This window comes from Haliotis cracherodii, unplaced genomic scaffold (genome assembly GCF_022045235.1).
Source record: "Haliotis cracherodii isolate W230 unplaced genomic scaffold, xgHalCrac1.p SCAF_13, whole genome shotgun sequence".
In the NCBI taxonomy this organism is placed as follows: Eukaryota; Metazoa; Mollusca; class Gastropoda; order Lepetellida; family Haliotidae; genus Haliotis; species Haliotis cracherodii.
Genome location: NW_027266268.1, coordinates 38,838,134 through 38,860,422, shown reverse-complemented (window position 1 = coordinate 38,860,422; position 22,289 = coordinate 38,838,134). Strand labels below are relative to the sequence as shown.

The following is a 22,289-nucleotide window of genomic DNA, read 5'->3' as shown; positions in this document are numbered from 1 at the left end:
ACATTACTTTGACAAACACGCGACAAGGTCATCCTCCAGACTGGTTAATGGGAAGATGCAAAGGATGGTGATTCCAGTTCATCGACAGGCAACACAACAACAAAAGGCAGATCCTCCAACTAAGGTCACTCTCCAAATGACATCCGAATCCCAAAGCGAAGTAGAGAGAGCAGAAGCACACGGCAAAAGAGAAAAGGCTTTAAAACGCAAGGCGGGGGCTAAGTGCGTCACAACCAAGAAGATACGTCGAACTGACAACATCAACGCACCTTCCAAGACGGCTAAAGTGCTCAAGTGTACCCCAGTGAAAGAAAACGACATCTTTAGTTAAATCATGGCCCTGTTGAACGACAAAGAATTCGAGGAACTGGTTCCCGAATCGTTAAATCTCTTCACTCTGCCTCCCTATCAAACCAGCGTTCAGAAACATTACTTCGTCAACGTGCGTCCTCTGAGCCAAATCAACGATTCCACACCTTTGGAATTTCATGTGTCCAATTCCGGAGGCGACTACGTCGATCTGAAGCGCACCCGTCTGCACCTCAATGTCAAAGTCACTCAAACGGACGGTACACCATTAGCAGAAGATGAAAACGTGGCCCCCGTGAACCTGTTTTTGCAGTCGCTCTTTTCTCAAGTCACGGTCTACCTGCAGAATCAGCTCGTGTCTTCCACCAACAACCATTACGCTTACAAAAGTATGATGAAGACCCTGTTGGAGTACGGAGCTGAGGCAAAGACCACTCAGTTGACAGCTCAGCTGTTCTACAAGGACGTAGCCGAACAAAACTCCGACCTGGAGAGCAGCGACGTCACTGGATCTATCAACGGCGGAATGTCATCGAGAGCCTCCTACATAGCGGACAGCAAAGTACTGACCATGTCGGGACCCATCTACGAAGATATCTTCGACATGAACCGGTACCTGCTGAACGAGGTGGACCTGACATTGAAAATGTACAGATCGAATCCTGAATTCTGCTTGATGAGCAGCGTGACCGAGCACGAATTCAAAGTTCAGATCTTGGATGCCTACCTGCAGGTGTGCAAAGTCAAAGTCAACCCCGCCCTGATCTTGGCTCACAACACGCTGTTCGAAAAGACGAACGCTCTCTACCCGTATACAAAAAATGAGGTCAAGGTCACCAGCATCCCCACCACGCAGCAGACTCACTGCATAGACAACGTCTCTAACCCCGTGGCCAACAGATACGTTGTCGGATTGGTGGACAGTTCGAGTCTAAATGGCAGCTATACAGGCAACCCGTTTAATTTTAAGTCGTCCATGCTTAAAAAGATGACGTTGTACATCGATGGGGTCAGTGTTCCGGGTCAACCCACCGAAGCAGATGATGTCGCCTGTTACGTTAACATGCTAGATGGCATGGGTCTGTGGAAGGAAAACAAGGGAAACGCTATCACCAGAAGTGAATTTCTCTTGGGGAATGCCTTGTTCGTCTTCGACATTGATAAAATGTGTGCAGATTCGGAGTACCTGAACCTGGTGAAATCTGGAAGTGTGAGGCTCGAACTTGAATTCAAATGGCCACTCACCACGACGCTGAGTTGCGTCGTCTTGACTCAGAGGAATTCCATCATCGAAATCGACCAGGCTCGCAACGTGTTTGTCAAGTAACTTTCAATTCATCTAAAAGAAAAAAGCAGAGACAATATGAAAGCCTCTCAGCTTTGGTGCGCCATACAGTGTGACCCGAGTTTACAATCTCATGTCATAGGTGTTTTTGCCAAAGATACTTTGCCCACTCTGACACCTGGCCAGCGTGCCAAAGGTGTGGGACTCATTGTCAACACAGAGACTAGCACAAGAGAAGGTCGTCACTGGATCGCCATGTATTTCAAAGGGAATAAAGCAGAAATGTTTGATTCTTTATCAGAACGACCCGTGGATAAAGTATTCGATCACTATTTGAAGTCTGAGAATAGCTCCTCTTACACTCGCAATAGAAAGCAATTACAATCTTCAAACTCTGATACATGCGGATTTTTTACATTGTATTATCTGTTATGTAAATTCAAATCCAATTTACGCATGGATGATATTGTACAGCAGTTCGATACAAATGATCATTTAATCAACGATGAATACGTTTCCGCATTTGTTTGTCGCTATTTTAGATATTGTACAGATTCGTGTTCACGCCATATTCATGAGTCATGTACGAGATAATCATATGACATGGGCATGTAGTTAGTGAAATGCTTTGTTTCATGTCTATATGCTGTGGTAGAAGTCAATAAAACATCAGTTTTAGTCCTCATTGTGTCATGTTGTGTATAAATACCTATGTGAGTAGTCTATCAAAAACAGTTCTATGGTAAAGAGTGACCAAGACACATCATCACCATGGAAGAAGAATTGAAATGTCTGTTGCCTTTTCAAACCCCTACTACCATATCAGTGGTGGGCGGGTCATCGAGCGGTAAAACAGTTTGGGTTGCACAACTGCTAAAAGAAGTCAATACCATGTTCGACCCAGCACCAAACCTCATTATTTACTGTTACGCTGTTTGGCAAGATGTGTACACTGACATAGAGAGATCTGTCAACAACAACATTCGATTTCGGGATTCTCTACCAACAGAAGATGAACTAAAATCGTATTCTTTGGAGACTGACAAGAACTGTTTGCTGGTCGTCGATGATTACATGGAGCAAGTGTGTAAAAATCAGTTATTCTTACGTCTCTACAGTACTTTATCCCACCACCTCGGGATTTCCGTCATAAACATACAGCAATCGGCCTATCCCAAAGGAGAGTGTAACAGAACCATGTCTTTAAACACTCATTACTTCGTGCTGTTGTCCAACCCACGATCGGCACATGAATACAAAATTTTAGCATCACAAATATTTCCGGGTCAAGCGAAATATTTTTCGGATTCCTTCCAGGATGCTGTGAGTAGGAAAAAATACGGGTATCTCGTTATGGATGTGTCGCCCTATGCAGAAGAGGAATACGGACGTTTGCGTACGGGGATATCTCCAGGTGACGTGTGCACGGTGTACTTACCACAGTAAGGAAAAAACAACAACAACAGAAAACAAACCATTGCGCATGACATTGTTGATGTGTGACTAAGAAGTACAGATGTGCTATACCCTTTTGGTTCATTTCGCTTTCACCTCACAAACAGAACAGAACTAAGGCTCGAAACACGATGGATGTATGTGGGAGGTTTGATGTCGATTCAGTTACAGACTGCGCAGAAATAATAGAGCGCAGTACAGATGTGTACGGAGAAAAGTTTAGCGACAGACTGAAATCCTTCGCTATCTGGCCTCTTCAGATGAAGCAGTCTCCAAAATCCATGGCAGAGGCTGGATTTATATACACGGGACAAAACGACAGAGTCTACTGTTTCAAATGCAAAATTCGCGTACACCGATGGATACCAGAAGATGACCCGATGACGGAACACTTCAGACTGTCCCCTCGGTGTACCTATATCCACATGGTGTGCGAAGAACCCAAGGTCAACAAGGAAGGGTAGAAAAAAGAAATCTCTGTTGGTTTTTTGGGGGGAGGGAGGATGCAATAAAACACTATTGGCAAGCATACACCTGTTCATTTGAGAGCGAGACAATCAAACAGTAAACACCATTATGAGTGAACTACTGGAGAAACATTTAACTTTTCTACTGATGCTGGAACAAGCTAACACCAAGCAAAGAAAAGCTTTGCTGACGCATGCATCGCGTGAACAGTTTATGGGTGTTATCACTCTGTTATTCAACATTTTAAGAGGGAATATACACTTATTGGATGAGGATAAAATTCGACTGTCGCGTCACAAGAAGTGCATTCGATCCTTGGCCAGCAAGACAGTAAGTCGACGTGAAAAACGTGAGTTGATACTCGCACATCATTCTGTTCTCCCGGTTTGCATCAGAGCCTATCGAGCATACCTCTCGTCGTCAGCACAGTCGGGAGATAACGTTCATCATGAGCAAACCTTTGGTTCTTCTGACGAGGGAGACGTATCAAAGATTGATGACCAACCGAGAAGAACAGAATCCACAGACGACAGTGAATCAGACAGCGGAGGATCCTCAGACAGCGATTTCTAATAGACTTGACAATGATACATCACTGCCTGTTACAGAGGGACAAACTGAAAGGAAGCTCATGCTTCAAGTTCCTGACCAGTTAATCAGAGACATTTCCTCTACGAAGACAATAGGGAGGTTAATGGCTTTGTGGTTGTTCGTCAAAGAAAACATTCTGAGTGGGCAATTGAGTTTGAATAAACATTTACAAGTTGTGATGAGCAATGGAGATGTATTGCATAATTCAAACATTGTGGACTTGATTCGCTATGTCATCACGTCACCCCGTGTTCAAAGCAGACGGCATCCGGAGGGTTACCAGGAATTTCGTAAACTTTTAAGACAATTAAACGTTCCAAAGCATTTCGTGAAAAGCAGACAAAAGGAAGACAAAAAAGAAAAGCGTGTAAAAGCCTTAGTTATCAAGCGTAAAGCAGTTGATGGTGTGCCCGGGAACGCTAAATCAAGAAAGTTAGAAGCTTTTTAATGCACATGAACATGTATATCCATAAAGATGATGTACAAGTTGTCGATACAAATTATGCATAACATGAAATACATTGTTTGTGATAGTTGATGACAAACTAATGTTTACTTTTGATCAACATTGTTAACCTCTTGATGCTTTTCGTCAATTTTGTTTCTCAATGTATAATGTCATTGTGTTAAATAAAATGTAGATCTCATTATTTTTTTCCGGTGTTGTTTTTAAAAATCCCCTTTCCTCGAGAACACTCCGTTACACAATGGTTGCAGTCTATTTCCAAATATGGGGACTGAAACAGGAGAAGAAATCTACATTTGCTTCCACATGACTTAATTGCAGTTGCAAACTTCAATCCCAAGGTCTTTTAGTTCTACAGTAAAAATCAAATCCCAAAGCATGTTTGTTCTGCAGTAAAACAATGCAGTAAACATCCCATCACTTTGTATCAATGATATGTTACTGAGGGGTTAGATGCTTTACCATCATACTACATTGTCTTTGATTAAGATGGTTCCCGATGTCAATTTGCGTGTTAAATGTATGCAGTCTTCTATTTTCCAAGGATGGACAGTGATATACAAGGAGAAGTTTAAGTCTACACTGTTTATTCACTGATGACGTCGCAAGATGCGGTAAAGTAACTTTAGAAAGAAAAGAAATATGGACTCTTTGTAGAAAATGTTCAGTGATATAAAATCATTGTTTACCATCCGTGTTGAATAAGCTGTACTTGATGAAAGTTATTTTATTAAACCTACATTCATACATATGGACATTTAGCCGTAGGCATCACGCCCTGGAGTCTGGACCCGTCTTGTATTAACAGCAGCAGGTGTTGCGGCTATTGTATGCCCCCACGAATGTCAACAGCAGGGTTGCATACCTATTATGCTTAAACCACATCCAAACAACCACATCGTGCTTGCCCCTCCACCAAAAAAAAACCCCAACAAAACAAAAACGTGTCTGACAGGTTCCCATGTGTCACATTTTTTTTCACACAACACTTTCATAAATATGAACTCAGCACTCCCTCGGCAATACAGAATAGGAACTGTGGGCAAATTAAAGAATCCATTTTGTTTATCTGGTTGACTTAAAAACATCATTTGCCATGCGATCTTGGTGTTGACATATGAGCGTACACATCCTCGATATTATGTGAAAGTCCGCAATACTTGTTGATATAAGGATGTAAAATTTCACCCAAAAAAAATAGACATCAAACAATTCTTATTAAGTTCATATTGTGCTGTTCTATTTACATACACAAAATGAGGGCGATGATATGTCACTTATTGCTGTCAGATCTCTTCACATCGACTCAGGATGTCATTAAGCCAGCAGTCAAAATAATGTATGGCATTGTTCTCTTGGGGAACTGCGTATGTGAGCAGAATAGTTCCTCCAATAAATGTCGGTAAGTTAAACACAAGATGTAAGCATTCATCATTGTTTAAGCGCTCTTCTCTGGGACAACCCATATCATAAGTTATGATTTAAACATATTTTATTCAGTAAATATTTAGTTAAGTCGCAAGTCTGACAGTCTGATTTTACGACCGGTCAGTTAAATTAAACTGTCAACAACTCGATTGCCAAGCAATATATTTACTTATCAAACATACTCATACACGAACATGCTCTCAATCAATCTCCAATAATTATCAATTGACTTCCAAGTTATCAGGCAACGACCATTCCGTTAGCTAGCTATCGCGGTATTATAATATGTATCTAGCAAACAATGGTTACATGTTCAGTTTAAAGTTAAAACTGTCATGAAATATTACACAATGATTTTGCAAATTCGTACTTTGCAGAGTTAAAGATTATGGTTGTAAATTTCACACAGGCGAATTGGTATTTTTCATATAATTAGTATTGTTCCTTTACAAAATTAGATCCTGATATTCTTAGTATTCAACATGCCTTTATTGAATAGCATATGATAAAATTACACCAGTTTCTTATAAGTGAAAAATCTAAGAATGAACACACCCCACGTAGCGTGTTTAGTTTAGAACCGTATGACTAGACAAATTATTCGTTTAAAATATTTGCGTTATTCAATGTCAGTCAGACAGTTGGGTGTGGGCATCTAACAGTGTCGGGACAGTCATCTAGGCCCGCAGTTTGGGTTTTCATTGTCAAAAAACGGGAGGGGTGTTTCAGTTGTATTGGAATTACCGACCATTATTTATTGGATAAAATTCAATACGCGGTACGTGAATTTTGTCTCTCCATTCACGTGTATCACATGGCATGTGTATAGTAACTCATACCATATGTGAACTTTCTACAACGGAGTGGAGCAGTGGTTAACCATTCATAAGCAGACTCACGATAAATGGCATGTGGTGACCTCAATTTCAGGAGGCTCTCTGGACGTTAGTATTTCACAAAACAGCGACACTGACAAAACAAGGTGTTATGTGTATCACATATACCAACTCATTCGGACTGTTGTAAAATAAACCTCACTTGTTACCATATAAGCAATATGATCTACTGTTAGATGCGTCGACAACTGTGTACATAGTACACTAACTAAATATGGAAATATTACTATGCCCATTGAGCGTTGTAAAGAAGGTGATCACGTGACTCCCCAGCGAATATGTACTTGGTGAAGCTTGCATTGAATTGATCATCGGGTTATCTTCCTGACCACTGGCAGAGGACACAATACACCAAACGATTAATCTTAAGGTTTTAAAAAGCTAATCATGCTAAATTCAGAATATTCTAACTTTATCTTGAGTCATAGAAATTTATCATGACAAGGGTTAACTAACACGATGCTTAGATCACCTTTTAAAAACCTTAAGATTAATCGTAACTGTTTTGTAAAAAGACAATATAAGAATACATCGATCGATGTCTGACTTTATTAAACAGCACATAGGTAAAGGTAACTACATCACGATGTCTCTTCATTACGATGGTTCTTCAATGGGACGCCATTTGTGGTGCACACATCCTGGAACAAAGGGAACATTGAATTTGTACATGTACAATGAGAATTCGTTGGACTCATGATAAGATAATAAACTCAATCAAGTTTTTTTTTCTCATACAAATGCATACATCATGCAGAAACAGACTATAACATCTACAGCCAGGAATCGCAATGCTATGGCATGTACCCAAAAGTTGTGCGCCGCTCGCAAAATAAAGTATAGGCCGTATCAGACATCACTTTTTTACATTTCATACAAAGTTAATTTTCATGACATCACTTCGAGTATTCTATTTCTTGCGTTGTAAAATGTTTAACGAGTGATGTTTTATCAACAACAACAACAACAAAAAGAAGAAGGATTATATCTGATTTCTGTTGGGTATTAAACTCTACAAATGAATTAGTAAAAAGGAATCTGTTTTAAGTTTAACTGTTAAATAATATGAATCATTAAGTCAAAAGCATGATGTACAAATGCATACGTAACATTACAAAAATGCTTTACACAAATATGCATTAGAGGTAGACAGATGAGAAAGAAAGAAAAAAGATTTCAATATAACTAATTACTTATCAGTAAATAATTTGTAAAAATATTTAGATTAAAATTATTACTCACCTAAGACTGACTCTGACACAGCAGCACGTCATCTCCATTCTCCTCATTCATTCCGTCTTCAGTACACTTGAAGAATTTTATTCGGTTGAACATTCGATTGGATTTAGACCGACCTTGTCCCTCGAAGATCAAATGAGTTGAATTTTCGAGGGCTTCCGAGTACTGCATATTCAGAAGGACGTCAAAGTCCATGCTTCCTACTTTCTTCACTGCAGGAGACAGTAGAACTTTCCACAGGTCTTCATCCTTGACACAGATGGATTCGTGAGAGATGATCTCGAGCAAAAGATTCTTTGGTAAATCACTCACTTTACATCTTGTGGAATTTTCTTGTAGGATTCCGTTTGCATTCACCTTTTTCATCAGTTCATGTCGGGAAACGATGGTCACTTTGGGTTTGAACATTTTATTCCCCTCCATGTTATCAGCTACTTCTGATGATAAACGCTTGAGAGACGTGGCCATTTTTTGGGGGTATGGTGAAAAAGCTCTCTGTGATGATACCAATGGTGGATTGGAGACCAACTGTATCGCAAAAAGATTTGGGCTTTCTTTTTTATATGATTTTGCATGGCTATCGTGAGAAGCAGCACATGCCCCTGTTGACACAGGTGTTGGTCAACTGGTTCACGATAGCCATGCAAAACGGATGTTTTTGACACAGACCCACCCAAGAGGGAAACCCGTCCCTCCTGTTGACACATCTGTTTCCATTCAACAGAGTTGTTTGGTAAGTAAACAGGCGTGTCCGCTACAACCCAATATTCCTGACACGCCTCTGTTGACACAGCTGTTTCCGTTCAACACAGTTGTTTGCTCAGTCAACAGGCGTGTCCGTTACAATCGAATATTCCTAACACGCCCCTGTTGACACAGCTGCTTTCGTTCAACACAGTTGTTTGCTCAGTCAACAGGCGTGTCCGCTTCAACCCATTGCACCTAACTCCTAACGCGTCACCCCTGTTGACACAGCTGTTTTCATTCACGAGATTTGTTTGGTAAGTAAACAGGCGTGTCCGCTTTAGCCAATTACACCTAACTCCTAACACGCCACTCCTGTTGACACAGCTGTTTCCATTCAACACAGTTGTTTGCTCAGTCAACAGGCGGGTCCGTTACAACCCAATATTTCTAACACGCCCCTGTTGACTCAGCTGTTTTCATTCACGAGATTTGTTTGGTAAGTAAACAGGCGTGTCCGCTTCAACCAATTACACCTAACTCCTAACACGCCACGCCTGTTGACACAGCTGTTTCCATTCAACACAGTTGTTTGCTTAGTCAACAGGCGTGTCCGCTACAACCCAATACTCCTAACATGCCCCCGTTGAAACAGCTGTTTCTATTCACCAGATTGTTTAAGAACAGTTTTATGCATTAAAACTGAAACACTCTTGTAAACGTGAGACATTATTCTTTTTCATTGAAAAGTGTTGACATGTGAAAGGATATCGTATACAATTTCTTGAAACTACGTTATTTCAGTCTAATTTTTTTTTTCATGAAAAATGATTCATGGTAAGGGTTAAACGAGTATTTTTTTCCATTGAAATAGGAAACTGAACCGACAGTTTGAACTCAAACATCTTTTAGAAAAAAGAATAGAATTTTACAGTATTAAAACGTCATATACCAGACTGGCATACATTACAGTCTTCAACACACGGGTTTCGCGATACCGACTCTATATTTCTCCGAGCTGACCTCTAGCTAGGAGTCAAGACTGTTAACCCTTATTTTGTTATATAGTTGTCATGGCAACTAAATGTTAAAAGGAACTTATAAGAGGTAGCACTAGAAGAGTTAAGAACTGGACATGTGGTTTCTATGGAAATTCAACTCACACCCCACTTTGCCACATGTGACAGTCATTACTACGCGAAATACATGCATCAATGGAATATGTCTAACAATGACATTCCTTTCCCAGTGAATCACATTTGAACCTCGTAGTAGCCACTTCCATATAGGGACACTCATTACTACGCTTTGTTCTCACTTAATGAAGGACTCATTAACACATTTCCTTCTTGCATTGGAACAACAGACCTCTCGTTACCCTTTCTATCCTGTGACGTCATGATTATATTTGACTATGAATGAGTTATTGCACTTATGGATCAACTTAGCCTAAGATGTGGCATGGGGTCCCATAGAACTGACTTGTAGGTCAGGCGCGAGATTCAAACTGAGGACACGTGACACCCGTGAGCGTTCATAGCAACATCCGCCATCTTGTTTTTAAACACGTGTTCTTCTACGTTTAACGAATGGTCAAGTAATTAATTGCATGATTGCATCCCGTCAGTTGACCTTTTATTAACGTAATTGAATATCGGGAGATCTTTCCACATGAACCTGTTCCTGGGCTTTTAAATATTACCACACATAGCCCCGCCACCGAATGCCCACAGAGAAATGTCTTCAATGCAAAAAGGTTCAAATGTTCACCACATGTTCTCGCGCCAAAATGGTCTCACAATGACATTCCATTCCGCGTGAGTCAAGACCCAACCCAACCCCGGTCGTAGTAACATGTCCATATAGGGACATTCATTACTATCCCGTGTTGTACGGTTAACGAATGGTCAAGTCATTAATTGCATGATTGCATCTGGTCAGTTGACCCTTTATTAACCTAATCGACCTGTGACGTCATGCATACATTTGCATATTAATGAGTTATTCTGCATATTAATGAGACACTGACAGTCACGTGACCTTGATGACGTCAGAGCACCACCTAGGTGGTGCTCTAGTTATTAATAAATATCTACTTACAATATTCATCGCATCAGAAAAAAGTGAAACGTCGAAAATGGAAATACAACATAAATTACACAAAAAACTAAGGAATTGGATGAACTGATACCAAACTGACAATTCCTAGTGAAATAAATTCTCTCTACAAGGAGTTGGAAGAAATAACAAAACTTAGAGCTCAGAGAGTAATGGTTATATCTTAGGCAACGTGGCGAAAAACCATAGAAACATTTCCTAAGTTTAGAATCTAGAAACTACCCCAATAAGACGATAAATCGAATAGAATATAACCAAGGTAACATTATAAACCAACAGGACGATTTTTTAAAGGTTGTAAGCAAGTTTTATGGTAAACACTAATCTTAACACGACGTGTCAAGTATTCACTTGGAAAACCTACTTGGTAAATTTAAAGTTTCAAAACTATCTAGTGAGTTGTCTCACAAACTTGAAGGCGAACTGAATTATGATGTGGTCCTCGAAGCTGTTAAATGTCTGAAAAATGGGAAAGGTCCGGGACCAGACGGGTTTACTGAGGAACTCTTAAAATTCTCTTGGAATGATATAGGTAAGTACTTAATTTTGCATACAGAACTGGTGAACTACCCATCTCACAAAAACGAAGACTAATTACGTGTGTTCTAAAGGTTAATAAACCAAAACAAAACCTGAAAAACTGGCGCCCAATATCATAATTTGATATATTTGTAAAAACTCCCAAACTATCAAAAGGCACCAGTTTACCACTAGACCTATTCATATGCCAAGTTTGGTGAAGAAATATTGTACGGTTTTCAAGATCTGGGCCATGTTTGGTGATTTTCAATCGAAGCCAAAGTGGTTGCCAGGGAAACTCGAAAATATTTTTTTTCAAAATCCCAAATTATCAAAAGACACCAGTTTACCTCCATAGCTATTTATGTGCCAAATCTGGAGAAGAAATTTTGTACGGCTTTCAAGATTTGCTCCGGAGACGAGCACTTACGCCATTTCCCGTCTAAGTCAAAGTCGTTGCCATGGAAACACGAAAAATATTTTTTTCAAAAATCCCAAACTATCAAAAGGCATCAGTTCACTAACAGACCTAACCATGTGCCAAGTTTGTTTTAGATATATCTCATGGTTTATGTGTTCTGCTCAGGAAACGAAATGTGACGGACTGACGGAAGGACGGAAAGATGGAAGAACGGCCACTTCGTGGCGTGGGATAAAAACCAGGAAAGGTTTGCAATACTTCCATAAAATACTTATGGACAACCAAATTACCACGAATCAACACTTTCAAATATGCAACAGTAGTCAAGCTTCAGAGACCGGCCAAGGCTGAACACAGGGTGAAAAGTGATCTTCACACGAAAGCTGGTCTTGATGTAATGTCAGATAAAGTGTGATATGGAATGTGAGACGAGAAGCTACAGTGACGCACCGCGCCACTTGCGTGGCCTAACCAGCTTTCAGTGTCGCTTGAACACCCAGAGCTGAGATACTCGCAATGAAGTCAAATGCTTCTGCTGTTCATATTCGCTCGGTGTTGTTGACTGGACGGAACACGAAAGTCAGGGTATTGACACCCTGTCATGACGAGTCATTGTAGAACAGAACGGAGCAATGTTTTTTCTCTCAAAAGCACTCAGTGATGTAGAGAACATACATTTCACAGATAATCAAATACAAATAATATATACACGGTGGAATAAATATGATGCTGTCGGTGCACGGTATACTTACGTACATGAGGAAGCGTGTATATACAGTTTTACGGGAACACATTCAGATAACGATCAACATCATTAGAAATTATACACATTCATTATAATAAACAATACCTTGCACTTACTTCTGTAAGGACAATCAACTTTTGATATATTTGCAAACTTTTATAAGTAATGGCTGATATCGACAATTCATGAGATAGGTAAATTTGTGTATAGCTCAAAATTGACAGAGATCCTGTAATTCATTACAACATAATACAAACTGAAATTCATCCCCAATTGCAGTGTTACAAAGTGAGCACAGTCTGTCATTCCTATATACATGATTCCATCTTCCAGTTTCAATTGCTAGCCTGTGATGTGTTGTTCTTAACCGAGTGGACAAATATTGTAACCGCTAAGTGCGGGGATTGTAGGGGAGTGATAATAAATATGGTTCTAAAATGAGATCATGTTTAAATGGTAAATAAGTATTCGCTTTCGAAGAAATTCAAATAAACATACTCCAATATTGTTTAAACTGGTCTAGTGAAACGATCTTAACTTGTTCTTTTACCCATAATGTGTTCGGTACAGTCAAATTAAAAACTTCACATTTTAAAAAGTACTATCATATCTGATATTCAACGGACAAATGTATCAGAGAAGGTAAGTTTTAATCATTAATGTCCAAAGAAGGATTTTGATTAACGGTGGTAACCATAATTTGTTCCAAGCACCTACGGTATTCGGTACATGTAATAACATCAATAGTTTAAATCATAAGTCCAAAGCACGAGAATCTGATTGCACACAAGTTCAGTAGCGTGTATGGCCACCATGTGCGTTGACAACTGCCACACAACGCCTCCGCATGGGCCTTGTGATGCTTGTGAACACATGATTAGGAAGACGACGCCATTGTTGCTGCGAAATGGTGCCAAGATCTTGCAAATTCTGTGGTTGGTTCTGGAGAGTAAGCAGACTTCTGCCAAGAGCATCCCAGACGTGTTCGATGGGATTGAGGTCGGGAGACCTTGACGGCCAGTCCATGACGTTGACTCCCGCATTCTGAAGGAAATTCCTTGTCAAAATTGCTGTGTGGGGTCTGGCATTGTCGTGTTGGAAGATCAAACCGGGTCCATGTGCTGCCATAAAAGGCAGAAGTTCTGGTGCCAGTACCTGGTCGCGGTAAACAGCAGCGTTGAGGTTGCCATGGATGACAAGAAGCCTGGAACGTGCATTGCCACAGAAAGCACCCCCCACCATGACACTTCCGCCTCGAAATCTGTCTACTTCCTGTACACAACACTGGGCGTAACGTTCATGACGGCGCCTCCACACCCTCGCCCTACCATAAGCAAGTCGAAGATTAAGTCGGGATTCATCACTGAAGACGACTTGATTCCAATTCCTCTGAGTCCATCGTAAGTGTCGCTGTGCCCACAATTGACGTTGACGTCTATGCAATTGAGTCAGAATCGGCCCGCAGTATGGCCGTCGTGCTTGAAGGTGAGCAGTTCTCAGACGGTTTCGCACTCAGTCTACCCCTAAACAGTTCATTTCTGGTTGATGTAGCCGTCAAAAATCGGTTACGGAGGTGACGTAAGACAATCTGACGATCCTCTGCATGTGACGTCACACGTGGTCGACCTGGCCGAGGGCGATCAGCGGTGGTACCCGTTTGCTGTAGACGCGTCTGTAAATCATAAACAGTCCGTCGACTACAACCCATCGTCCTTGCGACCTCAGCTACGGACGTTCCCGTCTGCAACATGCCGATGGCACGTTCATGTTGCACATTTGAAAGGCGTGACATGACATATGGCCGTAAAGACTTTTGTTTTCTTGTGTTTTTCTTTTTTTGTTAATGACTGCTAACAAGTATGGCTGAAAACACGTGCGGTATTATGGCCACGTGACCAGTTGCAAGTGAAAAAACACTTTTGCCACTACAGTGCTGTGCACATGATTTTGATCGATTCACCTGCACAAAAACGGGTGTTATCTGAAGACAATACGTGGCCAATACTGTTTAAATACACAGCAAGGGCCCACAATGATAACTGGTCAAAATGTTAAAATTTTAGGATCGTGAAATTTTTAATTTGGTTCAGTAAACTTATGACGGAGATGGGTGTATATTTTCGCAACAGGTCCAAAGCAGCCAACTTCCATTATCTGTAAAACATGGGGCCAATGCAGTTCATTAGCGAAGCAACAACCTCCTTGTGGTCACTGATATCCGCGCTGAAGTCGACAACACACGACTCTATACAATTACAAGGACAAGGAGAATGACAAATTGTTTATTTTAGTCTCATAGGAGATACAGGTTGTAGGCATATACATTATTATAAAGGTACGAGGGGTGTTCATTAAAGATTTCCCCTAAACCACTTAGGGTTATCATATTTGGTTGAAATTGCACATGTGTAATGATACATGTATCAATGGATTATGCCTGAATTTGCAGCACCGAACTATTAATCTTACCACTTTTACAGGTGTTATGATCAAGTAGGGTGTGACAATGGAGCCAGTAGAATACCGAGCAGTGATTAGGTTTTTATATTTGAAAGGTCGCACACCAAAAAAAACTTTCGAAGGGTACCACAATTACAGGAGCTTATTATGCTTCACTGCTGCGGAAATTGCGGGACGCTATCAAGCTTAAGAGGCATGGCATGCTGACCAAGGGTGTCCGTCTCCTGCAAGACAATGCTCCAGTACACAACTCCCATGTTGCCCAGACAGAAGCGCGGTCCTGTGGCTATGAAATCCTTCCACATCCTCCTTACTCTCCTGACCTTGCACCATCTGACTTCCACCTCTTTCCAACCATGAAGTCATTTTTGAAGGGAAAACGTTTCACAGATAATGAAACACTGATTTCTGAAGTCAAGTCCTGGTTTGAGACGCAAAATGAGGGCTTTTACAAGCGAGGTCTCCATAGTTGCATAAAACGATGGGAGAAGCGTGTAGCTCTTGGTGGTTCATATGTGGAGAGAGACTAATACCTATGCCAAGTTTCATTCCACTAGGTCCATCGGAAGTGGGTCAGGGGAAATATTTAATGAACACCCCTCGTACACTATAAAGTACCTCTGCCACCCACGATGTGGGTTATAAGACACCATACATAATACATAGTAAAACAAATTGAGTTAAAACATATAAAAAGCAGTATAAATATATGTGGTGTTATGGGTAGTGAGATTTTCTTCGAACAGCCATTTTGTAGCACATACTACCTAGTGTTGAAATAATATTATAATCATTTAGAATATATACAAGCTCAATATTATTATTTAAGTTGCCATTTGTGGGGTTAAATACTTGTGGAAGGTGGGTAACACTAATATCATCATAAAGTGAGCAGTGGAGAAGAAAGTGAGTTTCATCTTCTACACATCCAGGGCAATATTTACAAAACCGTTGGTTAACTGGCACAGGAGGATTAGAATAACGTCCTAATTCAAGCTTCATTGAACCGCATCTTAAAGATGATAAAACCGACCTTTTATAACGGGGAAGGAGGACATAAGGCTCTGTATAAATAGCTGTTTTAAATGTTCTGTAGGTTTTCGGTTTAGTTTCCAAGGATTGAAGCCAGGTGTCATTATCGTTGGACTTGAATGAAAGTTCTATCCGAGATAAAACCAATCTTGGGCTCTTTTCGTTACATCTTTAAATATCTAAAAGTCCATATTTATCAAAAATTCGTTGAACTCTTTTATCGAATGAATTACCACACTGCATGAACCATTTGTGTATCTTATATGTAAGACTCTGCACGGGAAGACGTTCAAGCTTGCACCATAGACGAGCTGTTTCAACTGTGGGTCAGTCCATCCCATGTTGCCCCGCACAGCGAGATTTCATGTATTACTTTGTACTCCAAGGAAAATACGATATGCTCTATGTTGCACACTATATACCTGTGGATATTTACATAATCCAGAACAACACATCAAGACTGGTTGAACAATGTTGTCGTACAGCTTAGTAAATACGTCATAGTGCATATCTCCGCACGAGAAGTACTTGTGGCTTAAATATTCAAGGGCACGTGACGCAGACTTCTCGAGTTCTCTAACAGCATACCGCATATCACAATGCACGTGCAACCAGAGTCCCAGATAACGGTAGCTGCCGGCGTAATCTAGGTCATTGTCACCACAATGAAAACTTCCTTTGTGCTGAGACGTATTCCGAGGTCTGAAGTGTAAACCGTTTGTCTTCTTAATATTTACCAGCAGTTTCCACTTCTGCGTCCACTGATAACAATAGGGTCAAGCAGAGTTTGTGAATGCGTGTCGTCTCTTTTAATACATTGCGTAAACTCGTCCTAACTAAAATATTGTGCAGATGGTGGAGGTTGCTGTTTTTGTGGCAGTGTCATTTTTATGATTCATCTGTATATATATGGTATTTGTTTTAGACAGTGTAATTGCTGTATTTTATTACATCATGTATGGTACAAGTTTCCAGCCTGATTGCTCCAAGCTGAACTTGGGCTGGTCAGTTCTTTTGTTTATTGTGAGGGGCGAGAGTAATCTTTTGTCTTTCTTTGAGAGGGCAAGCTTCTATAGTAACACAAGCACTAAGGCAGGCTACTATATACAGCTTTCTCTGGACAGTCACAGACTCATATTTTGACACGTATTGTGACAAGGATTTTCACAACTTCATCTTTCTCTCAAAAGATGGACAAGTGATTTGGCCTACTATCACCTGATCAATATAAATGAGTCTGCATAAGCTTTTGTTTTACAGTTCACTGAAGATTAGTTTCATCCCTTAAGTTATAAGTTGTGTTTACCGAAACTGTATTAGGAATATGCCTACAAAGATATTCCGGGGAGACACGATTATTCATTTAGTAAAACATTACCAATTTTGAATTGTATCTTCTGTCTTTATAATGTCTTACAATTTGTTTCATTGTAAATTTTCTGATCACTGGTAGTGCGTACTTGAACAGCGCCACATGTACATGGTTCTAAGAACATCTAAGCTTAATGCTTCTGAGTGATCTTTGAATCTGTACCATAGGGGCCGGGGTTAAGATGAACATCTCCACAGCAGAGGAGCAGTAATGAAAGGAAATTTGAAACTGATGAATTATATGAGCAGAAAGAAGATTTTAAATTTTGATTCGTGTTTAGTATGAAGATAAACTGCAAAGGAGCCCACCCCATATACACATGTACATGTTATTGTTAGAAAAACACCTTCCGGCACCCAACCCTATTGTAAGCAAAGCATCGGTCCGTGACTGTACCGGTTTGTAAACATAAGATATCAAACATAAGTTTGGCCTTTTCTTCTGCATAAGGAAATAAAGAAAACTCTGTACTCAAAGTTAAGCCATTTTCCCTCTACATTCTCAACAAAGTCTCTATCAGAAGTGCTTGGCTTGTGATCGGTCCAACTTTCCCCTGGTTGTCAAAATCAACAGGTGATTTAAGGAGATCTACGACAGATAGCGGATCTCACTGCCATTCTTGTTTCAGCCGAGCCCGGGCTGGGGCATGGTCTTGACATTCTAGTAACACGTGGGCAATTGATTCAGGCTGATTGAAGGATGGACATACCTTGTCATTGTGCTTTTTGTGACCGAATCTGAGGCGTGAAATGTCAATTTCAACTTTCTTTTCATTTGAGTATGAGTATGGCATTTGGTGCATCCTGGGTTGAATTTTGTTTAGCCATCTGCCGATCTTACTTGCGTCCCACTGGGCTTGCCATCTTTCAGCTATGAAAGCTTTGATTTTGATTTTATCTCCAGTTTAGGCTGTATAGAAATAGGCTGTATCTCCGCTTTCTCTTGAGCTAGCTTCGCCAGTGTGTCTGCTTTTTCATTTTCATGAATATCTATGTGAGAGGGGATCCAACACAGCTCCAGCAGTTGCTCTTGGTCGGATAGTTTTGTATATTCGTGTAGAATAACATTGACTATGTTTGGCCTGGAGTTTGAGTTTCTGCCGCTTACAGCTTGAAGTGCACTTAGCGAGTCTGATAGGACGACTGTCTTTGCTGCCGGAAGTTCCGGTATGAGTTTGAGTGCATGATGAATTGCCTCCAATTCAGCCGTGAATACTGACTGACCATCAGGCAGGGTAACCGAATGTGCTTAGGGTGTGGAGCTATGCATATGGATCCCGTAACCAACAGTGTTGTTGATAGGATTCTTGGATATATGTGGCTCAGTGTATGCATGGGCCCAGGTGGCCAAGGTAGTTTGAATTTTAGTTATAGCTACTTGTTGTAGTAGGGTTGGGCTTTCCTTTTAAGTGACTTCTGATGTTAAAGTAGAGTCAACTTTGGGAGTTTTGAAAGTACAGGGAGGGTCTAACCCTTGGCAGTGACTTCGGATGAGTTCATGTACTACTAGCCAAGATGGCTTTAGACAGAGTGTTTTGGTCTTGCCAGATATTTTTCACTTTTTAACTTTTGGAGATTTAACGTGCGCTTTTAGTTTAGTGTTACCTGTTTGTACTTTAATTATTACCCTGCCAATATGATGAGTCTTTACTTTTTATCCCCCAACCCCGGCATATAATGCAGGGGGATATAGCGATCAGCCAGTATGTCTGTCCGTCAGTCCGTCCGTAATCATTTCCTTTTCGGGGGCTAAACTAGAAAACCATTCAGTGTATTTGAACGAAACTTGGCAAGTTTACAGTCACACACTGAAGTGGTGCCTTTTGCTGTTTAGGAATTTTAGAATTTTTTTATTATTTACGTTTCCATGGCAACAAGTTTGCGAAGGTTCTATAAGGGTGGTGTTCGTTTGCGGAGCGTAACTCAAAAACCGTTAAATACCTTCTTACAAAACTTTGCATGTCCACCAAGCACATACTGAACTGGTGCCTTTTGATATTAAGGAGTTTTAGGAATGTGTATTTTAGAATTTCCATTGCAGCTTTATTGACATGGGCTAAGAGAAATGTTGGGTCAGTTACCTGGTTTGGGACCATAACGTGTTAAAATGGGCGGGGGATATAGATGACTTCGTTGACTATACGCTTGTTCAGTTATTGTTTCTTGTAATTTGTCATTTGTTTGCATAAAAAAACACAGAAACACTTGTTTTACTTTCCATTTCATATGGATGCGACCATGGTGAATCTTTTGTGGGTAAACAATGTATGCCTCTTCAAGAACATTGAACTCTTGACTCATTACATACAGAATTGTACATTTACTTGTGGTTACTTTACAGACAGCTGCCGGGGTGGGGTGGGGTGGGTGGCGGGTGGGGTTTGGGGGTGTCATCTTTCTGATGACTCTCTCTTGTTTTAGGGGCTTTTGGAGCATATGTTTTAGTTTGCATTTTGAGGTTTGGTAGTTATTTTGCCACTATAGGAAAAACATTCCCTTAGTGATGCTCTTTATTTCGTTTTTGGTAAGTTAATGCTTACTCCTGGTAGTTTTAGGGCTGCTTCGTCAGAGAACTTTAATTTACTGCTTCGTTTGACCATCACTCATTCAACATTCAAACCTTATGCCTACACTAATAGAGGCAATCATATCATCCAACAAGCAGAGATCATATTCTAATTCATGTGAGAATAATATATCAGTACATCTGGTGTCAGATGTACCAAGGTGTATAATATCTGACCATTCTATCTTTTTCGTAGTTGAAGTCGACCATATTGTTGCTTTGTACTCACGACGACGCAGATGGTTGTTTATGGACTGCGCGTGATAAATACGGTAACTACGGAAACATAAAAAGTGGTAAAAATAGTCCGGTTCGGTGTGCGTGGCTTAAGTTTTTACATTTCAAAGGAAATAAATGGCATAACACGCGACTATTCAGGTGATCACAATGAAGGAATTATAATGAACACAACAAAGATTTAATTATAAAGTCATGAAGTCAATTATCGTCTTCAGCAACCCATGCTTGCCGTGAAAGGCGACTATGCTTGTCATAAGAGGCAACAAACTGGATCGGGTGGTAAGGCTTGCTGACTTGGTTGATACATGTCATCGTATCCCAATTACGTGGATTGATGCTTATGATGTCAATCAATGGATTGTCTGGTCCAGGCTTGATTACAGACCGCCGTCATATAGCTAGAATATTGATGATTGCGGCGTAAAACAACAAATCAACCAAAATCTACGGATGCAGCAAGAGCATGCTCCATGAAATGCTTGGTGAAATGATGTGTTCTGACCAACTGAGTCGCTTTTCCAGGTGTACTTCCTGAAAGGCGTTCTTCCCGCATCCTCTTGCCGTTGAATACACTGCCACAACCTATATCTACATAGCAATATCTAAACTACAGAGACGATGTTCTCAAAAAGCAGTAAGTTTTTTTTATAAGAAACAGCATGCTTTCTTGTTTCCAGGAAGGTAAACAAGGAGATGACAGATGTGACTTAATTTTGATAAAGTTACGTTGGTGATCAAGATTTAACAAGGAAACCACCATCTCCGCCATGGGTCACATTCGAATTTTGTTTGTTCATACAGTAGTGACCGTAAACAATAAAAAGTCCTATAAAGCCTAAAGAAGAGGTTGTCACTAGGGTCGCATTATGTCATCAGAAAAAAATTATAAAATGTGAAATTAATTCACACAAAAAGTCCCTTCTCTGGAAAAATAATCTATGGCACCAATTCTAGAACTTAAGTCTTGATAAGTTTCTCCCAGACAAGCTAACTTCAGTAGCTTCTGAGAAAACTGGGGCAGTCGGGTAGCCCAGAGGATAAAGCTTTCGCTCGTCACTCCGAAATCCCGGGTTCAATTCCCGACATGGGTACAATGTGTGAAGCCAATTTCTGGTGTCCCCCGCCGTGATATTGCTGGAATATTGCTATAAGCGGCGTAAAATCAAACTCACTCACTCACTCTGAGCAGACTTGTACGCCCATTGCAGACACCATGGACTCAGGGGCGGTAACTGGGGATGGGCAAAATCTAAAAACATGTAGCAAGGGAAGTAGCCCTGAAAAAAATAGTTTACGGGATCAGTTTTCGAACACAGTCTTGACAAGCATCTTAAGCAAAGTTTTATTCATATAACGTCAGCAGTTTCTGAGAAAACGTGTCCCCCTTAGCATACACTATGCACTAAGTTCATAAAAGCAGGGACAATAACTCTGTAAAAAAAATACGGCACCAAGTGATATATTTGTGTACAAAATTCATCTCTCTAACTATCTGTTTACGCTAGGCGCACGGCCTCATTCATGAACATATGAACAAATATGAACATCTGTGAATGAAGTAGTCATTATCAACGTCTCGATAGAACATAGATTAAAAAACAGGCAGCCACACGATATTGCAGGTGGTATTGCAATAACTCCAAGAGCACACTGAGCTCGACGTTAGAAGCGCACGTAATATCCCCGTGATTGCCGGGAAAGCGATAGCACCGACACGGACATATTTGCATCACAAGAACCAAGCGCAACCTAACCTGTGATTGGTTTAGCGAGGTAAATTGTGAAAATGTACGGATTGACAATCTGTCTATTTGCGTCCCAGAGTCTGAACTGTCTATCATATTCATATGTTAAGACAAAATAAAGACTGGTCATTAGTAAACAACACAGGACCAGATTCAAGACGGACAGTCCATACACAAGACAGTATTAGAGAGAAGACGGGATAACCGTCAATGAAAAACAAAGGCCCAGAAAAATGGCTGAGAAAATACCT

The 22,289-nt window shown here is 40.5% G+C and overlaps 1 protein-coding gene across 1 annotated transcript; it reads left to right on the top strand.

Annotated features, from left to right (window-relative positions):
• Positions 1-334: 334 nt before the first annotated feature.
• On the top strand, positions 335-1,636 carry LOC139458697 (uncharacterized protein F54H12.2-like). Its single transcript, XM_071240110.1, has one exon. It carries the CDS (start codon positions 335-337, stop codon positions 1,634-1,636), a length of 1,302 nt encoding a protein of 433 aa, XP_071096211.1.
• The last annotated feature ends 20,653 nt before the right edge of the window (positions 1,637-22,289 follow it).

What these genes read in the sequence shown, in the direction of transcription:
- LOC139458697 (XM_071240110.1), top strand. Translation starts at nt 335, where the DNA reads ATGGCCCTGTTGAACGACAAAGAATTCGAGGAACTGGTTCCCGAATCG.